The sequence below is a fragment of the Dendronephthya gigantea genome, unplaced genomic scaffold, assembly GCF_004324835.1.
Source record: "Dendronephthya gigantea isolate DGI-Jeju-01 unplaced genomic scaffold, DenGig_1.0 000197F, whole genome shotgun sequence".
Classification (NCBI taxonomy): domain Eukaryota; kingdom Metazoa; phylum Cnidaria; class Anthozoa; order Malacalcyonacea; family Nephtheidae; genus Dendronephthya; species Dendronephthya gigantea.
The window spans coordinates 10001-33183 of NW_021163207.1; the positions used below are offsets into that span (position 1 = coordinate 10001).

General features: G+C 35.5%; 3 protein-coding genes and 1 non-coding gene across 6 annotated transcripts; all 4 read left to right on the forward strand.

Annotated features, from left to right (window-relative positions):
- The first annotated feature begins 275 nt into the window (after positions 1-275).
- Positions 276-359, forward strand: Trnal-uaa. The gene has a single exon. It is a non-coding gene; the product is annotated as a tRNA-Leu (tRNA).
- A 400-nt stretch (positions 360-759) lies between these two features.
- On the forward strand, positions 760-8720 carry LOC114539262 (indoleamine 2,3-dioxygenase 2-like). 3 transcript variants are annotated; one of them, XM_028559890.1, is made up of 12 exons: positions 760-1063; positions 2768-2819; positions 3667-3733; positions 3834-3851; positions 4205-4304; positions 5003-5023; positions 5628-5724; positions 5815-5866; positions 6080-6146; positions 7693-7765; positions 8245-8346; positions 8480-8720. In XM_028559890.1, the coding sequence occupies exons 1-12, from the start codon at positions 845-847 to the stop codon at positions 8701-8703; spliced, it is 1092 nt and encodes a 363-aa protein (XP_028415691.1). In that variant the 5' UTR covers positions 760-844; the 3' UTR covers positions 8704-8720. The 3 variants fall into 3 exon arrangements, with proteins under 3 accessions (XP_028415691.1, XP_028415693.1, XP_028415692.1); XM_028559892.1 differs by lacking the exon at positions 2768-2819; XM_028559891.1 differs by having other exon boundaries at positions 8245-8570.
- A 4579-nt stretch (positions 8721-13299) lies between these two features.
- On the forward strand, positions 13300-18229 carry LOC114539269 (indoleamine 2,3-dioxygenase 2-like). The gene is made up of 10 exons (XM_028559898.1): positions 13300-13423; positions 13521-13665; positions 14022-14228; positions 15116-15235; positions 16049-16100; positions 16332-16398; positions 16505-16522; positions 17214-17313; positions 17900-17920; positions 18158-18229. Exons 3-10 carry the CDS (start codon positions 14196-14198, stop codon positions 18227-18229), a joined length of 483 nt encoding a protein of 160 aa, XP_028415699.1. The 5' UTR covers positions 13300-13423; positions 13521-13665; positions 14022-14195.
- Positions 18230-18235: 6 nt separating this feature from the next.
- On the forward strand, positions 18236-22752 carry LOC114539266 (indoleamine 2,3-dioxygenase 2-like). The gene is made up of 8 exons (XM_028559895.1): positions 18236-18252; positions 18973-19024; positions 19631-19697; positions 20088-20160; positions 20439-20540; positions 21419-21515; positions 22189-22265; positions 22616-22752. The coding sequence occupies exons 1-8, from the start codon at positions 18246-18248 to the stop codon at positions 22672-22674; spliced, it is 534 nt and encodes a 177-aa protein (XP_028415696.1). The 5' UTR covers positions 18236-18245; the 3' UTR covers positions 22675-22752.
- Positions 22753-23183: the final 431 nt, after the last annotated feature.

The window sequence follows — 23183 nt, forward strand, 5'->3', positions numbered from 1 at the left end:
AATTTCAGCAGGTCGTAGTCGTGTTGCCGTCCTACATGCTTAAGGTCCCTATTATGTATTCTTGACGTGCCTTCCTCTTTTAAGACCTTAACCCTAATTAATTATTCAACCCGATTCGCATCCGACTATCACCCCAAGGTTATATATATATATATATGTTACTCGTTTCCACTCTTTTAGGAGTTCATTATGTATTCATAACAACTTTCTGTTAATTTATTCTTGTCGCAAACAACGCGAGTTTTTTAGATATTTATCACTTTAAAAAACAAAATGCTAAGATGGCCGAGTTGGTAAAGGCGTTAGACTTAAGATCTAATGTTCGTTGCACTTCGTGGGTTCGATTCCTACTCCTGGCACTATGCTTTTTTCTGTTTGCAGTCATTAAATTTTGATAGAATTGTAATTTAATTGATATTAGTTTTTACGCAAACGATATCCTCGCTTACCTGGTTTAAGACGAATTCACTTGGTCAGCTACGGAATAAAGCTCTTATGGTCTGACGCAATACAATCGCGGTTGCTATCCAAGTTGCCAGTTTTACTTTGTGCAATTTGATTATCCCTTTCAACCGATTTTCTCAAAGCGACAAGGGGAATTTCATATTGCACATGGTATAGGACAATGGCAAGGGTCATTAAGGCCGGCATAATTAAATATATGACTGAACACATTGTCAGTTGATGAATGATCGATTGTCGGTTTTGTCTAAACGCGTTTATGCGACATTAACGGTAATAGATTTTATAACAGGACGAACCAAAACATGTTCCTCTCCAAACGAAGGGAAGCTTGCACATAAATATCGCACATCGAACAGAAATTGCCCCAGAAAACACAGCAATGGAGTGCTTACATGGAGGTCGTGCGACCGCAATCTCTACGAAGAAAGGAATGTTTTGGGTTTGCAACAAGAACAACCCTAAATGTTGTGAGTTCTTTTGCCCTGAACAAGATCGTTCGCTATTTGATACGGCTATGATGATGTGGAGGGCGAATGGTGCAATTCGTCCACTGTGTGATACCCACCAAAGACCTAGCAGGATGAGAGTTGTGAAGGATGTAAGTAAACGCATTTTTGGGAAAGCGTTTTTTGTTTGCTGCATGCGATCGTAAAAATCCGTGTAACTTTTGAGAATTGGGTGACAGATTAGAGCTCCCGAAACCGAAGTGCCAGCACGGGTTAAACTGTTGTGTGCGAAAAGTTAAAAAGGAAGGAGAAAATTAAGGTCGTCTGTTTTTCTGCCGCCCAAACGACAGAGAAAAATCTTGTGGCTTTTTTGAATAAAAAATCGCACCAGAGAATCCTTTTGACTAAGACCACTTTCCTCACATTCAGAGAGTTGGCCTTTTGCAGAGTAATCCAGCCCTGTACACGTATATGGTATCCGAAACAGGCTTTACCTTTTCAGCGCACGGGAAAATCCTCACGACGCATACGCTGAATACATGGGAGAATTCCCGATGACAACGAAGGCACAAACAGACTGTTATTAAGCAATCCTGAACATAACATTTGATAGATTGTATAACATAATGCATAGTGCAGAGTAAACTGACTATGAGTCTATGTGTGTATATATAAATAAACCTATGCACGTTTTTCCTTAATTTCACAGCCGTTTGTACAATTCTTATGTTGAATATATATTGGAATGCCGATGGCATCACCAATAAAAGCAATAGCTTATGGAAGTTCAATAATATATATTTCATAAATATAACGCTGCTTGCTTGTCTGACGTCTGTATTCATTTGGATCTTGTTCGTGCACGATGAGTGGTTTCGACGTGATTGTTGACGAACTACAGCAAAATCATGTTTAAATCGATAAAAAAAACTTTAACGTTTCATGTAAACACTATGCTTTTAAACCACGGGAATATATTGTCGTGATTACAAGCAGCTGTATAAGGAAATAAATGTTTCAAACTTTGGTCGACTTTGTGTCTATTTAGCTTGCATATACTTAAACTGCGAAAGCGAGAAAATTAATGTATATACGGCAAAATGTTAGATAATATTTATTTTATTCCGTCTTTGTGGAATATAAGCGTTCCAAAAGCACAACCAAGCAAAAAAATGGGCGATTGTTTTTAACATTTTTATGTACGTTATTAGCTTTGTATAGCTCTTTGACTAGCGTCTTTGCAGGCCGCTATAAGTACAAATATTGTAGTACAAATATTGTTGTAAAAATTGCACATCGCTGTAAACTTGTTCCGTTTAAGAGAATTTGTTGCCAATCCAATCGGCAAATCCATTCGTAAATCATAAAACAGTTCACCTGGTGGAATTTAAGATTAACATTATAATTCTATAAAAAACGTTTAAAACCATTAAATAAACGAAAAAACAAATTACTTTCAAATTCGCTCTGCATCTGCCGTGATCTCGCGAGTCACCCGCCAATGAGGCCAAAAATTTGCGGGACTTTACCTTCAGACACGTGTGTCTGGAGGTAAAGTCCCGCAAATTTTGGCTTCACAAAAACAATGAGGAGGTATTGTTCCAGTTATTGATTACAGTTCACTGCAGGGGTTAAGGTCTTAAAAGAGCAGGGCACGTCATGAATACATGATGATGCAGCAGGCCTTTGCATACTAATTACATCCGTCATAATGATGCAGCAGGCCATTGCATACTAATTACTTCCGTCATAATGATGCAGCAGGCCTTTGTATACTAATTACTTCCGTCCCTGAAGTGTGGAGTATCACTCACTATACTCATGCATATAGTTTGCATTTTATTTATCTCGTTTAGATTATCCCGAAGTGTTTATCAATACCATTAGTCGCAGCTGCAAATCATATCGGTAGGAAAGTCAACAACTAATGCCGAATGATTTCTTCACGTTATACACCTTGGGAACACGGAGGAATTTCGTTTTAAACTAATCGCCATATTTGTTTACATTTTTCAGGTAAAGCCAATCAGAATTTCAGAATGCCTAAATTTTCAATGCCTCATGTAAAATGATATAATTATATTGCACTTTTTATCAAAATTTATGCATTCTGATTGGGTTACTGAAATGTAAACAAACTTGCTGATTTGTCTAAAACGAAATTTCCCCTTGTTCACCTTGGATCGGTTGTTTAAGACTCTTTAAATGCCTTTTGCATAGTTAAATCCAAGTTAACCCAGAAATACACGACTTTGATTGGTCTATTCTGTCTTTAACTTCAGTTAAAAATTAACTAGTCTTTATACAACTGAGCCATGACATTAAGGCCAGTATACACTACGCGACCAATCGCTGCAACACGTCGTTGCAACACGTCAACAAATTTCACAGTGTAAACAGAGAAAATGGAGCGAAAAATTCTGCTCCGATGCAAATTAATTTTATTGCCGCACGCAACACGTCGCACCAAATCAAGACAGTTTAACTTTATGCGCCATGTTGCAGCCACAAGACTGGTCAACAGGTAATTATGGCTCTTGCGTGCAATGATATCATCATTCCGCGCGAATGTACGCACGAAGCGACTTGTTGCAGTGATATTTGTGGCCTATAGTGCATGTGTATCGGCCTTTGAACTATTCTTGATTAAAATAATTATAATAGTGCATTAATTTTTTAAGACAGTCAACAACCAGAAGTCATGAATTCGTTTCGGCCCAATGGTAGATTAAAAACGCGTTTTCATATTATGTAGGTGTGCACCCTGTTGCCTGCTTATGGTCATCCCTCATCAATAACTGGAAAATTAAAGATAAAGCAAGGTTAGTGATTATACCAATGGACCTTGCAATGTGAATTTTTCAATGGACCTTGCAATGTTTTTTACTATTATTTTTTATTTTAAATTTTCACCTTGTGAAGACCCGCTCTGGATATAAGGTAGATATTTTATTCAATCAGGGTGGGTATTTAATGATGGCACCAGCTGTGGGAAAAAGGGTATTAAAAAAGGCCTCCTTCAATACCCTATAATGTATTATATAGGGAAATTTCGTGATAAAAGCAATGCGGGAAAACTATATCGCCTGTATTGGAAAAGCTCACCCAGACTCACAATGATTGAGTGTAACATGGAAATTGTGTTATCATTACTGATCAATTAGATATCCCTGGCTTTTCCTAAGGCTAACAACGGTGGGAAAGAGTTAAAAACAACCGTGTTAACAAGCCTTAGCTGGCGTTTATGTTGTCAAACAATGTATGTTGTCAAACGCTTGCATAATTTCTTGTAGCAACATTGATATGCAATCTTTATACACTGGATCAAGTGAAGAGGCTTGGTTCTTCTTAATTCATTGGGATATAGAAATTCAATCTGTTCCAGGAATTAAGGTAAACCCTGATATTATAATTTTTTCTTGTGATTTTGCTTGCTGACTAAGAATTCATTTGCCACACTGCATGAGCGTCAGTGAAAGGCTAAGCAGGCTTTTAAACCTAACCAGTTTTTATCAGCAAATCCTAATCTCATGCGCGGATCCAACTTGCATTTTTCCAGTTAACCAAATGGTACGGTATTCGCGCTATTCAGCCTAACAAGTTCGTTTGCGGTCCGGTTTTCGAATACACTCAACCGAACGCTAACGGCTTTTACAACGGTTTTTACCATAATTGGAATAAGGTCGTTGTAAACGGCGATCATTCAATCTTGTGAATAAACGCTCACTCAATCTTTTGAATACACACTTGCTTGTATTCACAAGTAAGTTTTTTCGAAGTGTGCAATGGAGATCATATAATTATAAAGAAATAACACCGCAAGCATTCAACAAATAGTTGCTTACCGGCCTTGTAAGATCTAAGAATAGCCTGTCTTCTGTCAAATAATACAATAAATAGCTTTTTCGTCCCAAAAAACGATGAAATATTGAACGTAGAAAACTCTGGGGGGAACATTGCAACCAGTAAGCTACGCTCAATGGTCTACTTTTTCAGTGCATGCGCAGTTATTCGAAGTCGATAACTCAGACTGGGCGAACCGGTTCAGACCGTGACACCGATAAATAACATATGTACTTTTTTAACTCTAGAGTGTAGCTGCTGCACAAAAGGTAAAAGTTTATGGTAAAAGTAAAACAAATTATTTGTCCCTTGTCTCCGTGGTCTATGGATAGAACGAGTCTCCTCCGCCATTTTCTTTTCGTAAACAGTCGGGCACATCTTTAATGGTCGGGCACATCCAGTATTCTAACGCAGGCATCCCGCACATGAACAAAACCCTTCGCCACTGCACTCCTATGCATGATTAGAAAGCCTGCTAGTTTAACGTTATTTAACAATAATTTTAGCCGCGAAGATGATTGTTATCACTGAACCTGAGGCGACTAATTGTTTTAGTATAAATTTCGAGGTGTTTTCAAATAAGAAACCGAACACAATTTCATGAAATTTACACTGAAATTTATAATTACTTCAAATTTCTTATATGAAAAAAGTAGGTCACTGACCTGTGACTATCACTTCAAAGGTAATGAATTTTGACCAATAAGAATGCAGGAAGATCAATAGTCACAAATACCTATATTAATTATTTAAATTGACGCAAATAAAAGATGCGTCCGACTGTCTACGGAAGACAAATAGTAGCTTTCCTAAATCCTTTAATTGGATTGAAACCCTCCTTATTTTATCTTTAATTTGCGCTATTTTAACTAGGCTGTTCTTGACGACAATCAAGAACTGTTACGCGCATGCCTGATTATTTTACGAAACACAATTCAAAAATTGAAGATATCGTTGAAAAGAATATCTGGTATGAATAATCCGCGGCGTTTTCATTGTGATCACCCTTGTAAATCATGATTATTGTAATAGACATAGTTTATTATATCCATGTTTATAGAAAAATGCAATCCTGCTTTCTTTTATACAAAATTACGGACATTCCTAACTGGGTATAGTATGCTTTACTAGTTATTGAGTATTGTTTCATACACAATTTAAACTATAATAAGTTCTTTGAATGTTTGCACGGCAATAATAGTCATTTTGTACGCCGTTTTTTTGTGGAAACACTACCTTGAATTAATTTTTGACGGAGTCGAGCTTTTTATTCATCGATCGCGGAGCTTATTATTATAACGTATATCAAACTTGTTTTCATTTAGATGGAAGAACAACAAATCGTTGCCTGATGGAATTATTTATGAAGGAGTGAGCTCAAAACCATTTCAGGTTTGTAAAACGTTTGTCAGTTGCACCGGCTCAATGGATTCCCAGGATATTTCCCCGTTTGGCGCCGTTTTAGCTGGGAGAGAGTTGGGGGCGGGAAAGTGCGTTTTAAAATAGCTAACTCCTTCACTGACTTTAAGTAACTGATTACAGTAAAAATTCTTCATAGTCTTTCCTTAGTCTAGATTAAAAAGTTCTCTGTCGCCGATTCGGGCATGTTGTAGAACATAGACTGGACTATGGTTTGGACTGGAGTTGTAAACTAAAGACTCATAAAACATGGACTCATAAAACATGGACTTGAAAAACATGGACTTGTAAAGCATGGACTTGTAAAACATTGCATGTCTTGTGAAACATGGACATGCAAAACATAGACTTGAAAAACATGGACTTGTAAAACATGGACTTGTAAAACATGGACTTGTAAAACATTGTCTTGTAAAACATGGACTTGTAAAACATGGACTTGTAAAACATTGTCTTGTAAAACATGGACTTGTAAAACATGGATTTGTAAAACATGGACTTGTAAAACATGGACTTGTAAAACATGGACTTGTAAAACATGGACTTGCAAAACATGGACTTGTAAAACATGGACTTGTAAAACATTGTCTTGTAAAACATGGACTTGCAAAACATGGACTTGTGTCTTGTAAAACATGGACACCAATCTTAGGAAATCTACAAATTTGTTGGTTTTACCACAACAACAGATTACAAAATATCTTGTCACTCTCTACCCCTCCTTTATTATTTTGCCGTCGGAATTGGACGGCGATAACGACGTAAAACTGGCAATAACGACCATTTACAGACATACAAAGACATGCATTTTGGGGGCAGAGAGTGACAAGATATCTTGTAATGTGTTGTTGTGTGCATGGTGTGTTTAATGAGCTCAAACCAGCAGATTCGAAGATTGGTGTTTATGTTTTACAAGACTATACAAGTCTATTTTTTACAAGGTTATGTTTTACAAGTCCATGTTTTAAAAGTCTATGTTTTACAAGTCCATGTTTTAAAAGTCCATGTTTTACAAGTCCATATTCTACAAGTCCATATTTTACAAGTCCATGTTTTACAAGTCCATGTTTTACAATTGCATGTTTTACAAGTCCATATTTTACATGCCCATATTTTACAAGTCCTTGTTTTACAAGTCCATGTTTACAATTGCATGTTTTACAAATCCATGTTTTACAAGTCCATGTTTTACAAGTCCAATCCACTCCATAGTTTACAACTCCAGTCCTATGCATGACCCAGTCCGAACATGCCGCGGAATCGTGCCATTGGTGCATTTTTTGGCACATGGAAATCAAATTATGCTCTCCCGGAGAATTTTTGTAATTTTTTTATGAAAATATATGCCAAAACTTCTTTCGCTACAATGGTCAATGAGCGTGCCTGATTACCTTGATTAGGCGATATATGCTACATGAGATCCGACTGAGTCCGAAAATGAACCGATCAGTGCCATACGCATGCACGGAAGATCCCACTTTAGCAGAACATCATAATTTTTATATGGTTAAATCATTAGTTTTCAGGGGCAAGTGGAGCACAAAGTACTGGATTCCATCTGTTTGATGCCGCTCTTAGTATTACGCACGAAGGTAGATATTTTATAATATTATAATATTTTATAATATTATACAGTTTTCCCCGGGGTGCTAGACTATCGACAAAGAGTTTTGGAGACAAGAAGTATTCAAATATTTTCTAAGACTGCCGGAAAAAATTGCCCCTAAACATTGGCAAAAATTATGCATTGAAGTCAGGTAGATACATGCATGCATGCATGCATGCATATTTCGAATGACTTGCTTTGTTCGTGCTTTTTCCTCAGCCTATAGTGAAGTGATATTTCAATTCACAAAGACGACCATATTGTTTGGAAAATTCTCGGTGTAACTTTTGTGAAGCATGGCAATGTATCAGCAAATATATACTTAACTGTGGCTGAATCATTTAATAATGATTATAATTATGCAAAGCATTACATACAAAAGTAACTCGAGCTGGCTACAAAATTAACCTTCTTCTACTGGATACCGTAGTTATATGGCTATTTCTATTGTCTTCTATCTATTAGATGGTGAAAAGGCATTTCTGGACTCTATGTTGGGTTATATGCCTCGTGGTCATCGGAGATTTGTGAAAGAAATTCGTAGAGAACCGTCTATTCGTGACTATGGTTTGTAAATCAAATTTGAAATATAAATTTCAATTCACTGTGTCACTTCAATATATATTGCATGGTTACCCATGTACATAAATGTCTTGCCTTGTTTCCTTTCAAATAACATAAGATATCCTTACTGTAACAGTCGTAAGAAGTGAAAATAGTGAATTGTTGAAGCTATACAACGAATGCGTGGAAAGTCTCGTGCAGTTTCGAAGTCTGCATGTTCAAGTTGTAACGAGGCGAGTTCAATATTTAATTTTATTTCATATAACCCCGTCTGACTCCATATATTTACTAACGGAAAAAATCCGCGGAATAAGTTTTCCCTTTTACTGCAAAAATAAAAGTGATGTTTTAATGAGATAAAAGGCCATTTATATATATGAGGGAAAATATTATATATAATATTATATATATATATATATGGCAACTTATATATACGACGCAACTTGAGTAAGACGGGAGCTGTCAGGCCCGTCTTACACAAGACGCGTCTTATCTAAGACGCGAAAAAGCATTTTGCATAGTTTATACGATGAGGTCTTATTTAACCGGTTGCGTCCTTTTCCTCGTTTAAATGGCCCTATAATGACATTACGTGAGGGGTATTTCTCGTGGGACTCGCCCCTACAGTGTAGCTACGCGTTTTAATACCTTCAGATATGTGACAATTCAAGCGGCGAGCAAGAAAAATGAAACATGTACAGCACCAGTATATTACGTCACATCAGGCACAGCAGGCACAGGTATATGAAGGGGGAAATTACATTGTTATTTAATTTATTGCATAATATTCTGACTCATGCATGAGCTGCATGTTGAAATCGCACGGAAACTATTATTGTTTTCTTTGATGGAATACTGTAACAGCTGAACTGAAATTTGACTGCATGGCCTTTAGAATTTGCAATTCTTATTTTTCCTTAACGCATGCAGGCTACGAAACATTTGCAGACAATTCTGATTTTATTTCATCATTTTTTATTATTTTTTCAGTTTTTTGAGTACATTATTAATTTTATGTTATTACACATTCTCTTTTTAAGAATATATGTCTTTTCTGAAACGAGTAAGGAACAAGACAAATGATGCCAAGATCAAATAAATAAACCATTATGGAACATATACAGTCAAACTACACAGCACCTACTGATTAGCTACATAGACTATCCAAACATTCAAGTGGATCTTTAATAGGCTTTAATACCACCTACAGACTATATGGACTGTCCAATTTACCTGATATATAATTCATGAATATATATTTGTGACACATGTATTTAAAATGATATCAATTATGAATTGGGTGGAAAGGGCGACTTAAAAGCAACTATTTCTGGACTTTTTAATCTCTATACCACAAATAAATTCATGACATTTTCTTTGTGGTTATTTGAAAAGACGTAGCGGTCGCACTAAACGATGCAATGCTTGTCGCATCATAATATTCCGAGGCATGCACAAAAACATGAAAAGTATTCGTCTGCACTTGGGAATGGTCATGAACACTGATCATAATTATTCACTATAGTGACAATAACAAAACCTGATTTCTCACGTAGCCACAACGTATAATAACCAACCTTTCCTAACGTAATAACCGGTACTTGTGGCTTGACCTTTGCGTTATCTTCGAAGAATAGCTCGGTGACCTTTTTGACAATGCCGGCGTCGTCACGAACTTGCCTTTGCCATAAACAATTCACCAAACGTTTGAATATTCAAATATGTGCATGGTAATTCAGGTTGAACGTCAACTCTCCATTATGAAGTTTATTCTTCCGCCCTATTTAAAAGATCTTAACAAAGACTTTTTCTCAGCCATTGTCATTTGGCACTGAAAAACATCTTTGTTGTTTCATTTTGATACATTTCTATTTCACCAATTTTGAAATGAACGACACCGTCAACACATTCCTTCACTTAAATGCGTTTGAAATAATAGAATCAGAAAGGGAATGGATAATGTCTTCACTAAAAAATACGACGTATCGTACACTCGTGGTTTCCTTCCTCATCAAAACCCTCTGGTAAGTATATTTATAATCCTCAGCCAATCAGCATTTTAATGACTCGATTTCTTACACAATAACTTGCAGACTTTATTTTCGTTGGTAATCAGACGTTTAAATATCGCGCTCCACGAAATTGAATAACCATTATTAAGCGGCAACTGAAGAACGGCAAGCACTTTTTGAAAGAGAATTAAAACACAGAGTCATACCTAGAAGTTTAATTGGGAGGGTTGCATAATCGTATCTTCGTCTTTTGGCCAATTAATTGCCTTTAAACGCCGAAACGAGATTAATTGTTCCTTTCTTCCTGCGAACTTATGTAAACAGTACTGTATGTATATACATTTTTCATCATTATACTGCATTAGAACGCAAATAATAATACACTGTGTAGTTATATAGCTAATACTGTCTAGTTATATATTTCAGCTCAAATTTAGCAATCCATACTTCTCAATCTGGGATGATATCTTCAATGAATTAACCTCGCTCATTCAGTTCAAGAAACTACAACAAGCTGTAGAACAAGTAAGGAACGACCGATATTTACGAAAGTGTTTAAAACTATAAAACATAATTAGTATAAAATCAAATTTCTTCGTCATAAGCTCACGAACACCTATTATAAAATAAATTATAACGTGTTTCGAAATTTAATTCGCGTATGGAATTCAAACTTGGAACACGTACTACCTTGTTGTTGTTATTTTATAAAACAATGACTTAATGGTTTCCTGTGTTTCGATGGCCGGCCTGATCCAAACAATTGTGCATGAATGTTGCTTTGATTAAGAAAAGCTCGCAAAATCACTAGCCTTCGGCTTGTGTTTCACGCGCGCGATTTTCTTAACTCTCGCAACATTCCAGCATGTTTGGATGAGGCCATCCAAACACGGAAACCAAGAAGTAACCAAGACTTTATTTGTCAAGAAAGCAGAGATGCACCTATAAGAAATATTTCGCAAGCTGGGGAAATCTTTGTATGAATTAGCCCGCCTTCAACAACGTCTCTCCAACGGGCCTGTATTCATGTGTTATATTTTGTCTACTGCGTAATATAGATGAAACGGTCAGCATTATAAAAACGCAATTCCCCGTAGTTTAATATATATATATTCAATTTAATTTCACATAATGACAAACCATATTGGCATTGAAGCCGGTTATGCCTCGTTTACACTGTAACAGACTCGCTTGTGACGATATGTAAAACTTGTATGTAAGTAAAACTTGTGATTGGTTGATTATGCTGATTAGTTTAATTGGTGTATAGATTTGGTATATTTTTATCACTACCAGTAAAATTTCTTACTGCCTTTTACAGCCCTACAAAATTTGATCCACCCCGGAAACAATCCAGTATAGTGCATGTAAACAGGGTCTTAAGCCGCGTTTATACACTCCACTCGATTTATTTATTAGTACGGCACTGTTAAAATCGGTACCCGCACTGTAAAACTGAATGGTTGAAATGACCAAAAAAAAGGTTGCAACCATTTAAAATGGTTGTTTCAACCAATTAAATTGGTTAAAACCAAATTAAAATGGTAGAAATAACCAATAAAAAATTGGTAAAATGGATATGAAAGCTCATATTGGTAAAAACAACCAAATATATTTAGTAGCAACAAATAAAATTTGGTTAAATTGACCAATTACTCTTTGCGGTCGATGAAGTATATTTGTACACCTCTGGTTCTTTTTTTTTATTGAATCCAATAGAATATGATATAGCACATTCTAAATCCTATAGAATATTCTATAGGACTTTTTATGATTTTATGCTATAGAGAATTCTATTGCTATATTCTATAGAATTTACAAATCCTATAGAATATTAAGTTTTAAAGTTAAAATTCTCAGCAAAAATCGCTCCGGTTTTGGAAGGACAAATCACACATATTTCACTGTTAACTGTTTTCATAATATACCTGTTCGCGGGTAAGGTGGCGGGTGTTTTGCCCAAACAAGACCGCAAGGTCATGTGGGACTTGTCCAACCGACACGCGTTATTTTCAAATTTTGAGCGCGTCTTTGACTCTTTGTCATCCGTTCAAGGTTTTATAGTAGAATTTAGTGAGTTTTTCTTTCGTATTTTAACATAAAATACGCGTTATTTGAATTTGTCAATAAGTAGTCATGCGAAATTGGTGAAACAGGCTGGATTAATACGCGAGGAGATCCGGATTATTTGTGAATAGTGACTGTGATCGCGAGGATTTGTAATGTTGTCATGGCCATGTGGAATTTCTAAAGTTAATAAGAAAATAATCAAAGGTTCCATTCGACCATCTACAATTTCAACAACAACATGTGTACAGCTAAAGTATTATAATTCAGTGGTGAGTGTGTTTGTATATAATAATGTTTATATTTAAAATATTGACTATTTTTTCAGATCAGACTTTGTATGGCTGCTGGACCCTTTTTCAAAACTTTGTCCAGCTGTCACTTCACTCACTTGCCTATTAGTATTAATTAATATAAAATGCCCTCTATGTATAACCATGCACTGAGTCATTTAAAAGATTACTTTATTCACTCCATCAAGGCTTCAAGATCACCTTTAAGTGCAAGATACTTATGACTGATGCTGAATCAGAAATGGCAAGTATTATTGTATTTATATGCTGTCAAAACTCAACAACTGCAAATCCTACTTCTGGTGAATCATATAGATAATATAATATACCTTTTATTTATATCATTATAAATAGGACAATTACAACTAAAATTTATTTCTGTCAATGCTTTTGCAGTACATTTATAAATTCTATAGCTATTATATCATGCATAATGCTAGGAGTGAATAAGGTGCTAAATGTTTAATTTTCATATTAACCGTTAAAATTTACAGATTTTCTTATATCCAAACATCATATTAACCAAAGGTCAAAATAGAGTTATAAAAGCAAAATTAAATGTAAAAGATTTGGTTTAGGCAATTATGGGCATGTCAAGGATGCAAGAACAACTTTGCTGTCATTCCATCCCTGGAAAAGCTTCAAATGCCTTTAAAGAAAAGGATGCAAAACCCCAACTCAACCCAGAGAAAATTAAGAGTATATGTGGTAAGTAGTATTGTTAGTAACTATGTGTGGAAGTTAATATATCTTATATACATATCTTGGTTTAGCTATTGTTGACTTTTACTTTTTCTGTGTGTAGAGCATCATTTCAATGCACATGGTTGAGATGCCGAAACATTGATTCAAAGAAGCCGTCAATGCTGGCTGCTCTGGAAAAGAACAAGAACAAAGATGTCCAACACATTATTGGTCTGTTAGAGGATTGTCACCCGAACAAGAAAAAGGTATCTACAGATATATATGTATATAATATACAACGTTGAAATACAGTATGCAAATCACATTTATTATGTTGCCTGCTGAATCTTGTAATCAAACTTATTTAAAAGAAATGGAAAACCATTGCATTTTCACTGCCCCACTGCTTCAGTTGGGACAGAAAAAGACCTGGCCAATTTTTTTGGGAAATTGGCCCTGTAAATATTAAACTATAGGCCATAAAAACTTAAAATATGCTCAAGTGGCTTCTTGTCTAGTGTAGGGTCTTGTTCTTTTGTGTCCCAGGATTTTTCCCATATGTAAATGTTTTATTTCCAAGCTTAGGAATATTAAGTTTTATAATTTTTAAATTTTATTTTAGGATGACAGTGGTGTTGAAATTTTGACTATTGTCAAAAAAAGCACATCCCCGAAGGTGCTATTAACTGGATCTCTTGGTGACATTCACTAGACCTTGTGGCTGAAGGCATGGTAGCAATAAAGTTTAAGCAGTTTTCCATCTTAAATGAAGTTATGTGTTTGCTGACTGCATTGTATGTATCCAACGCAGAGAACCCTAAAGCTGGAGGTGGGTAGACAAAGAATGTGTTTCCTTCTTCTGGACCAGATATTACTACAAACAGACGGAAAACGGAACATTCCAATTGAATTGAAAACTTTTTACCCCAGCTTTGAGAACCTGGAAATGACCTAAGTATAGATGAATCCTAGTAAGATAAGTGTTTGCATGTAGTAACTTGTATATATGTGTGCAAATAACCATTAGGATAAATTATTTATTATATTAGATCTTTTATAATATATATGTGTGTATTGACAAAATTTGATTTGAAGTGCTTTGAATTTCAGGATAATTTAACCAATCTTTAATTGGTTAAAATAATTGGTCAAAAAAACCATTGCACATTGGTTACATTAACCAAATTCAATACAGGTTACATCAACCTATTAAATATTGGTAGATTCAACCAATATTAATATTGGTAATTTTAACCAAAATGAATTTGGTAAAAAAATAACCAAATTTTAATTGGTTGTCCTGGTTGCATCCAGGAGAACCTTTTTTTTTTGGTTGTTTCAACCATTCATTTTTTACAGTGCGGGCCCATTTCATCTTGTGTCTGTCTTAGTTTTGGTAGCCTCAACACTAATAAAATTGGTACCCATTTTTGCCTTGCCGACGCCGTGCCAATAAATTGAGTGTAGTGTAAACGGGGTCTTAGCCTTAGGCCTGTTTTCCACTTCAATCGTATCGTAGCGTAACGTAGCGTAGCGTATTTCTTTGTATTCGACTTTAAAACAATCAGATTCGCTACGTTTCGCTACGATACGGTTGAAGTGGAAAACGGCCTTTAGTTTACCCTTTACCGTTACAGGCCATTCGACATATAGATACATATTATCTGAAAATACAGAAAATAACAGAAAAGCTGCTAAATTTTCTTTCAAATCTAGATGCCAATACTCGATCATAATCACTTGGCAAGTGAACGGGAGTGGGGAAGAGCGTTGACTGTTCTTACCGCTATTACTCATGGTTATGTCTGGCAAAATGGGCAAAACAATCCACCAAAGGTAAACTGATATTTATATATGTTCATGGATTCAGCTTGAACTCTTTTATAAAATAATATGATACAAATCCCTTGATGTATAGAGGTCTAACACTGATAACAATTTGCATGCGCAAGTTATATAGCTAAACTATAATCTGCTTACTTACACTTACCTACACTTCTATTTTACTAGCATTTATGTCTGTCATCTTGCGCGAGTAATATTTGTATATTATTTCCTCGCATGTCGCTCCATGGATGTTGCATTTCCGCAGCTCGTTACTGGGCATTTTCCCACAGTCTTAATTACGATTGAAAGAGCCAAACACGAGTTTGGGATATTTTGAGCTAGGGGTTACAATTACCCCTAGCCATTTTATTAATAAAATGACGTAATATTTATTAACTTTAACAGAACTGATTAACTATATAACTTTACATATTTTTCATCACATTGTTTTGCCCAGTAAGGTGAGGGTAAAATTTACAATAACGCCCCCCCTAGCCCCGAATACCATCACAACCAGGTTCGTTGATGCAGGCATGGGGAGGAGGTGGGATGTATGAAACTGTTTAGAATAGTTTGACTTGCTTCGCCAGCTGACTTTAAGCGACTAACTTGAAATGTTTATGAGTGTGTCTTATGATAGCACCCTGAAAATAATCTAATTGTTCCATCTGTTAAATTATTTGCCTACAGCTAAAGTTTTATCTCTTCAGAGCAGATTTCCTCCACCCCTTTGGCAGAGTTGCCCATTATGATAATGAAACAAGATGACAGACATAAAATTCCTATTCGCAGGCAAATATTATATTTATTGATTTCGTTTAGATTATTCCAAAGTGTTTATCAATACCATTGGTGGCGGCTGCAAATCATATTGGTATATAGGAAAGAGTATAATTAATAATGTTGGATGCTTTTTCCGTATATATATATAATAGATAAGCAATGAATAATAGTACTGCATGTTTTCAATGTTTTTGGTAGATTATATATAGCTTCAGAATTCGAGTTTTTCGACAAAGGTCTACATATCTCAAATTATGCAAATATACAGCTGAGCTATATAATTAATTGGTATAATCAAAGAAGTTTTCATAATATAATGTAGGTGTGTATCCTGTTGCTTGCGTCTGGTCATCTCTGATCAATAACTGGAAAATTAAAGATGAAACAAGGTTAGTGATTAGCGTTAGCAAACAGATCTTTTATAAAAACTTTCAAGAGACTTTGTAATGTTTTTTACTAATGTTTTTTTTTTCATTAAATTTTCATATTTTAAAGACCCGCTTTGGATATAAGGTAGATATTTTATCGAATCAGGCTGACCTATTTTGGGGATGGGCCATATAATTATAGCCGTATTACTTTAGCCGTGGCAGAGGCCGAAGGAGACTGGAAATAGGTGTATTAAATATCTTATTCATGACTTCGTGATAGAAAAAACAGTGTGAAAAACTATAAGAAGATATCATAGTGGCAAAATTGTAAAAGCAAGAAAATTTCATCTGAAGTTGAAGTATTCTTCTCTAAGTTCTATTTCTTTCCCTGAGATTGACCGTCTTGAGACTTTCCTAAGATTATTAGCCTAAAAACTAGCCCCGTTAAAACAATGGACCTATTTGCATAATTAAAATAATTATGTTCTAGTTTCTAAGAAGAAAGAAAAGAGCATACATAAATTAGTGTAATTGCCAGGTTTGGCAGCAAAATGTCGAGTATTTTGAAATATATATAGCCATGCAAAGTAGGCAAATTTTGTAATCTTTTTACTATGCCCGGAAGCGTGTAACTATATTTCGGTAGTAAAATCGCCTACATCGCATGGCCATAATTTCCGTACTTTACCATATTTCGCTGCCAAACTTGGCAATTTTACTAAGTTTGGTTTTCACTTTTCGGAAATTCCCATTTTGTTGCCTAAATCAAATGCTGGTCTGATATAAAAAAAGGGTCAATTCATATATGTTGTCAAACGATTTACTTCCTCTAGCAACATTGATATGCAATCTTTATATACCGGATCAAATGAGGAGATTTGGTTCTTTTTAATTCACTGGGATATAGAAATCCAGTCTGTACCAGGAATTAAGGTAAGTCCTGAAATTTTTTGTGATTTTGCTTGCTGGCCAAGACTTGATTTTCCATATTGAGCATCAATTGAGAGGGTAAGCAAAGCTTGATTTAGTCGCACTATGGTTAGCGCTAACAATTCCTTCACCAGACAACGGTAGTCTATGCCAGTTCAGGGTACGTCGGAATATATTATACGGCCTAATTTCAGAATTTCAAAATACTTTATAATACCAACCCTGTTGTTTATCCATTTTCAAAAGAATATTTCTACTTAAAAATCTACCAATATATGATTACAATTCAAGTCAGAGCTGTGATAATCTGACTTTCCCTGAGTCTGCAACATCGTTTACTAAATTAACTGGTTATATCAGGGCCGTCGCTAGAAGCTGATTGGGGAAGGGGGTTACATACTAATATATCCATGTGCGTACAACCGTAAAAACAATAGCTAATAAAAGAAATTAGTCGGGCATAAGACGAATATATGAATATGCATCCCCTCTTCCCAATTAAGCTTCTGGTGACGGACCTACTAGTTATTGTCCCTAATGAGTCAGCCAAATTGTGACTAATTAAAATTGTCTATTTTCACAACTCTAGAGTGTAGTCGCTGCACAAAAAGTATGTTGTCAACTATTAACTTTTTCAAAGTTTTGAAGAACTTTACCAAACATAAGAGAATCGTAAATAATGACACTATTCGATTCGATAAACATGCTACAACTTGTCGCATCCTTTCTGATCTTTCAATCATTAGAAACGTTATTTGATCAACAAGTAAGGTCTGCGTTTTTTCCATACTATTAAGCTTTTATACATTATCTTGATTTCTTGCTCTTTTAATATCGTTACCTTTAGGCTGTGCGTGACAAAATCAAGAACTACTCTGCGCATGCTTGGTCGTTTTACAAGCAACTATTCAGAAATTAAAAAATCGTTAAAAAGAATGTATGGTATGAAAAATCAGTGAATCTATGCATCATCACCACCATCATCACCAGCATCGTCATCATGACTATCATCATCGTATATGCCAACATCATCATCCTCATTACCACCATCAACAGAAGCATTATTTCCCGTAGCTTTTTTCAAGCAAAATATTTGTCTATAGTGATATCGAACAAGGTCAGCTAACCGCGTCGTAGATCGTAAACTAAACTCCCTATTATTCGCTCAGTGGAATTTCCGTCTGTTGCTACTAATGGACCACTTATCTCAATATAAAGAGGGACAAAAAATCCCCATTTTAGCCAAAAAATATTTTGGTCTAGGACTCTCAGGAGTTCGCCTGCATAGTAATGAAATCGCGTGAAATCGCTGTACTAAAGAACGTATGAGAGGCCTAGGGACTAGACTGTGCGGAAATGAACACAAAAGACCCTGGGACGGGTATATATACCACTAACATCACCACTATCACCACAATCATAGTCCTCATCACCACTGTCATCACCACCTACCTAGGCCTTATCACCACTATCACCCTAAGCATTATCATCATTACCGTTATAATCAGCACCATCATTATCATTACCCTCATCCCCACTATCATCACTGCCATTACCACAGGTATTATCATCATCATCATCGTCGTTTTGTATTACTCTTATAATAATCACAAAACGACTTTGAGTGAATTATTTAGCTAACATTTTGACAATATGTTTTAGAACAATGTAGTCCAACTTTCTTTTATACGAAATTACGGATATTTCTAGCCGGGTATAGTATGCTATATTTTTGCATCATACACATACAAAAATTCGAGATTTCGAGCATAATACAAATAATTATGTAATGTTCAAATAATCTAAACCTGCTTCAAAATTTGTTCTTCTCATGTGCGGACGCATTGAAAAACAGATAATCAGTTTAACTTTCTTTGAAATTAGCTGTTACTAATAAAGTTCGGTACACTACAAACACAACGCCCCATACTGCCCAAAAAGAAAGTCCCTCATCACTATTTATGTAATCATAACGATCGCTGACACAAAACCCGTTTCCTTTCAACTTACATGTAAATTAAAATGCTCTATGATAGTAAAAACCGCATTTGTGTAATGTTTTTTTTCTTTGATCTGTGGCATGCACCACTAGTCAAAGTAATACAACATTAATGGCAACATATTACGCGACATCAGGGTGCGTTATGTAACAAGCGTGCGTGCATTTTGCAACCTTATTATGCAAAATGTGCAACATGTAGTGCAGCATCGTGCAGCAACGTCTTCCGTCCGACCACGTAATTGTTGCAATGATTTGATTAATTTATAATAACTTGGGAATCGTTCGCAGATACTATACAACATAAATGTTTTCAATTAGTTGGAAGAACAACAAATCGCTTCCAGATGGAATTATTTATGAAGGAGTGAGCTCAAAACCATTTAAGGTTCGTAATAATTTTTCAAGGTTGAATTAACTTTTAGTGACCTACTGAAGTTGCGCCGGCAGAGAGGAGGGGTGCATGTCTTTATAAGCATATTAGCCACACGTAAATTTTCGACGAATAAAACATCATTATGGTCATAAATAATTCGAAATATACTCTTAAATACGTCAATAGTGTATGCTTTATAACCTGACATAGTTCACGATTAAAGCTTTAAAAGCTATGTTACTAGTATATTCGTAAAAAAAATTAAAAATGAGTCAAACAAGATACCGTTTTTTAGCACTAAATTTAAATAATAAACCAATCATTTCCGGCCATGTGACATTGTGATTAGGTGAACACTAATTTTTTCTACGGAATGTAATTATTTTACCATTATTATTACAGTTTTCAGGAGCAAGTGCATCGCAAAGTACTACATTTCATTTGTTTGATGCCGCTCTTGGCATTACGCACCAAGGTATTTTTCACCTGCAATGTACATACAAGAGAATAAAGCATAACTAGTTATTTGAAGAAAAGTAACCATTTAAACAAGATAATATTATTATTCTTGAAATTTTGCATCGTGATAATTGTTATACGCAGAAATCTCTGTATACAATTATATATTACTACCTACAGGTACTACATATTCATTTTCCCCTATAATTGAGTTTAACTTGATCTGGCCCTAAACCCCTCTTCTGGGTGTAATACTGTACTGATATCTATATCGTTTTTTCTTCTATCTATTAGATGGTGAAAAGACATATCTGGAATCAATGTTGGATTATATGCCTCGTGGTCATCGGCAATTTGTTCAAGAGATTCGTAAAGGACCATCTATTCGTGACTATGGTTAGTAGATCAAATTTTAAATATAGATTCACGTGAGCAGATGGGCTATTTAGTCCTTGTTCTAAGGCCCGCCGCACACGTGAGCTATTAGCTGAGCTAAAGACAACGGATGGTTGTTAGCTCTGCCCGAAAACCATCTGCAGACATGAGAAACCTGCTTTTCGAGGCGAATTCCTCACGAAAAACTTCCCGCACACCAGCACACGAGGGTAACTTGCTGAGCTAACAGCCACGCGTTGGCATTTTCTTCAGCTAATACATCACGTGTGCGGCGGGCTTAAGATTTGTTTATATAGGTAACAATAGTACAACTGAGGCGCTGGAAACAGACTCAGTTTAGCGCAGCTGCATGGAACAGAGTTTTAGAAAAAAGGACACACATCGTGATTTTAGCAACATCAAAGTTGAGATCAAATTGTGAATTTATGACTATTAAATGATAATAGTAATACCTCTCCTCGTGCACCTTTATTTCTGTCCAAAGATTTCTTCTATAATTTTCCTGAATACGTATTGAAACTGTGAGACTAATTAGCAATGTTCAGACTCCAACGGCTAAAACATGTATATATTTATTATACAGTGGCAGGATGAAGCTACACAATAGACCTTTCTTATTATCACGTCAAACGCGGAAAGTCTAATGTTTCACGAAATTTGATTGGCTCCACAAAACTATCGAGCCAATCAAACTTCGTGTAACATCAGACTTTCCACGTTTGACGTAAGTATGAAAAAGATCAATTAATTTGCCGGCAAATATTTAGGTCTGATTTTTTTTAAACTGATTGTTTAAAACATAAATAATTATATATAAAGATACTCTTCCAGTTACACTTCTACCTGGTGATATAATTATGATGTTCTTACTTTAATAGTTCTAAAAAGTGAAGATGGTGAATTGTTGAGACTATACGACGACTGTGTGGAAAGTCTCGTGCAGTTTCGAAGTCTACATATTCAAGTTGTAACTAGGTGAGTTCAATATTTAATTTTACTTAAACTATTAAAATGTTATTTATTTGATAACCACATTTACCGCCGAGGGAGAAAAACCTGCGAAACAGCAGCCTATGGCCAGGGTTTCCAAAATGCAAGGAAATTTCCTTACAATTGGCAACCACAAGGGAGTGATGGAGGGATCTGTTTTAATAGAATATTTTATGCCTTCGTTTCAAAAGTTTCTCTCGTTTGTCGTTGGCGCCCCCCCCCCCCTATCAGGAGTTCGATGATTTTATCCCGCTGTGTAAATTTCGAGTTATTATAATTATTTAAGCTTTTAAAAATTTATTGTTTTTATAGTCAATGAACGCCATATTTAATAGTACTAGCATAGTGGAACATAACGTCAGCTTGGCTATACGTTACTGCGCGCTGCCAAGCGCGTTCCTGTTCTTACAGGAATGAAAGTGTGTCGGCGGATCTCCATGAAATAATACATTATTTTCGGAATAAATAATTACAAACATGACAAGGATATAAGTCTTGTAATAAGTACCCTTGACTAAAAACAGCTGTTCACTGATGTACGACGTATAGATTAAGATGTATTTCTCGTAGTGCCCCACAGTTGTCCCACCCAAACCTCTTTTTCAGCTAACCACTGGCAGTTGTGACAATAATCGTCAAATTTATCTCAATATTTCAGCTATGTGACAATTCAAGCAGCAAATGCGAAAAATAAACTTGATAGAGCACTGGTACATCACGGCACAGGAGGAACAGGTATGGAAGAAAATTGCACTGTTACTGATTCTAATTTGGTCCAGCTTTCTGCTGTCTGCTGATCTTTTTATTGTTTGAGGCCTTCAAACGGAAAGTGAGACTCATACAATAGACCAGTTCAATAGACCATCTCAGCTTGCATGAAAATTAACCCATTTCAGATGTTGTGACCCAACCTTGTCTGACCCAACTCAACCCAGGGTCTCCATGGAATAGCCAATAAAACTTAACCATTTCAGACCATGAGATATGAAATGGGTTAATTTGCGTACAAGCTGAGAATATTTATTAACTACTATCATCTGACTTTTTGAGGTATGTTATTAATTGTCAATTCACATTTTCTTAAGAATATATGTCTTTTCTGAAACATGTGAGGGACGAAACAAATGATGCCAAGATGATTTAAATAAATAGAACCACAGGCTATCGACACACTAGATTATCCAAACGTTCAAAAGAACCTTATAATAGCTATGGTTATATAAATCACGTTTTTTGTAACATTTTGTAATTACTTTATAATTCATATACTTTTAAGTTGTGTTATACTTCTTGACCTATAAATCCGATCAAGTGAGAATGCGATTGAAAGCTTGGGAATCAAAATCTGATCAAAATCTAATGAGCTTGGGAATCATAAAAACCTGTTTTATTCTACACCGCAGTTAAAAATTATGGACATAATTGTTCCCGTTTAATTTGAAAACTCAAGTGACAAGGCACGTTTTTTCTAAGAATCACCTTTGCATAATTATAAATAGAATGACACGCAAGTTCTTAAAATTAAAGACTTCAGTTCGGAAGAATCGAGATATTTGTCCATAAGTGCCGAGGAAAATGTCACAATTTTTTGAGCATTTGTATAAATTAATATTTCTTTATTTCAAAATGTGTTTTTAATTCTTGCGGCTTTTT

Bases quoted from the DNA above. Each gene is read 5' to 3' on its own strand.
- LOC114539266 (XM_028559895.1), top strand. The intron at 20,161-20,438 runs GTATTTTTCACC...TCTATCTATTAG, and splicing joins TCTTGGCATTACGCACCAAG to ATGGTGAAAAGACATATCTG. The intron at 22,266-22,615 runs GTATGGAAGAAA...CATTTTCTTAAG, and splicing joins TCACGGCACAGGAGGAACAG to AATATATGTCTTTTCTGAAA.
- LOC114539262 (XM_028559890.1), top strand. From the start codon at position 845: ATGGAGTGCTTACATGGAGGTCGTGCGACCGCAATCTCTACGAAGAAA. The intron at 5,867-6,079 runs GTATAGTATGCT...GTTTTCATTTAG, and splicing joins TTACGGACATTCCTAACTGG to ATGGAAGAACAACAAATCGT. The intron at 7,766-8,244 runs GTAGATATTTTA...TCTATCTATTAG, and splicing joins TCTTAGTATTACGCACGAAG to ATGGTGAAAAGGCATTTCTG.
- LOC114539269 (XM_028559898.1), top strand. From the start codon at position 14,196: ATGTATCCAACGCAGAGAACCCTAAAGCTGGAG. The intron at 14,229-15,115 runs GTGGGTAGACAA...TTTCAAATCTAG, and splicing joins AGAGAACCCTAAAGCTGGAG to ATGCCAATACTCGATCATAA. The intron at 15,236-16,048 runs GTAAACTGATAT...GATTTCGTTTAG, and splicing joins GGCAAAACAATCCACCAAAG to ATTATTCCAAAGTGTTTATC.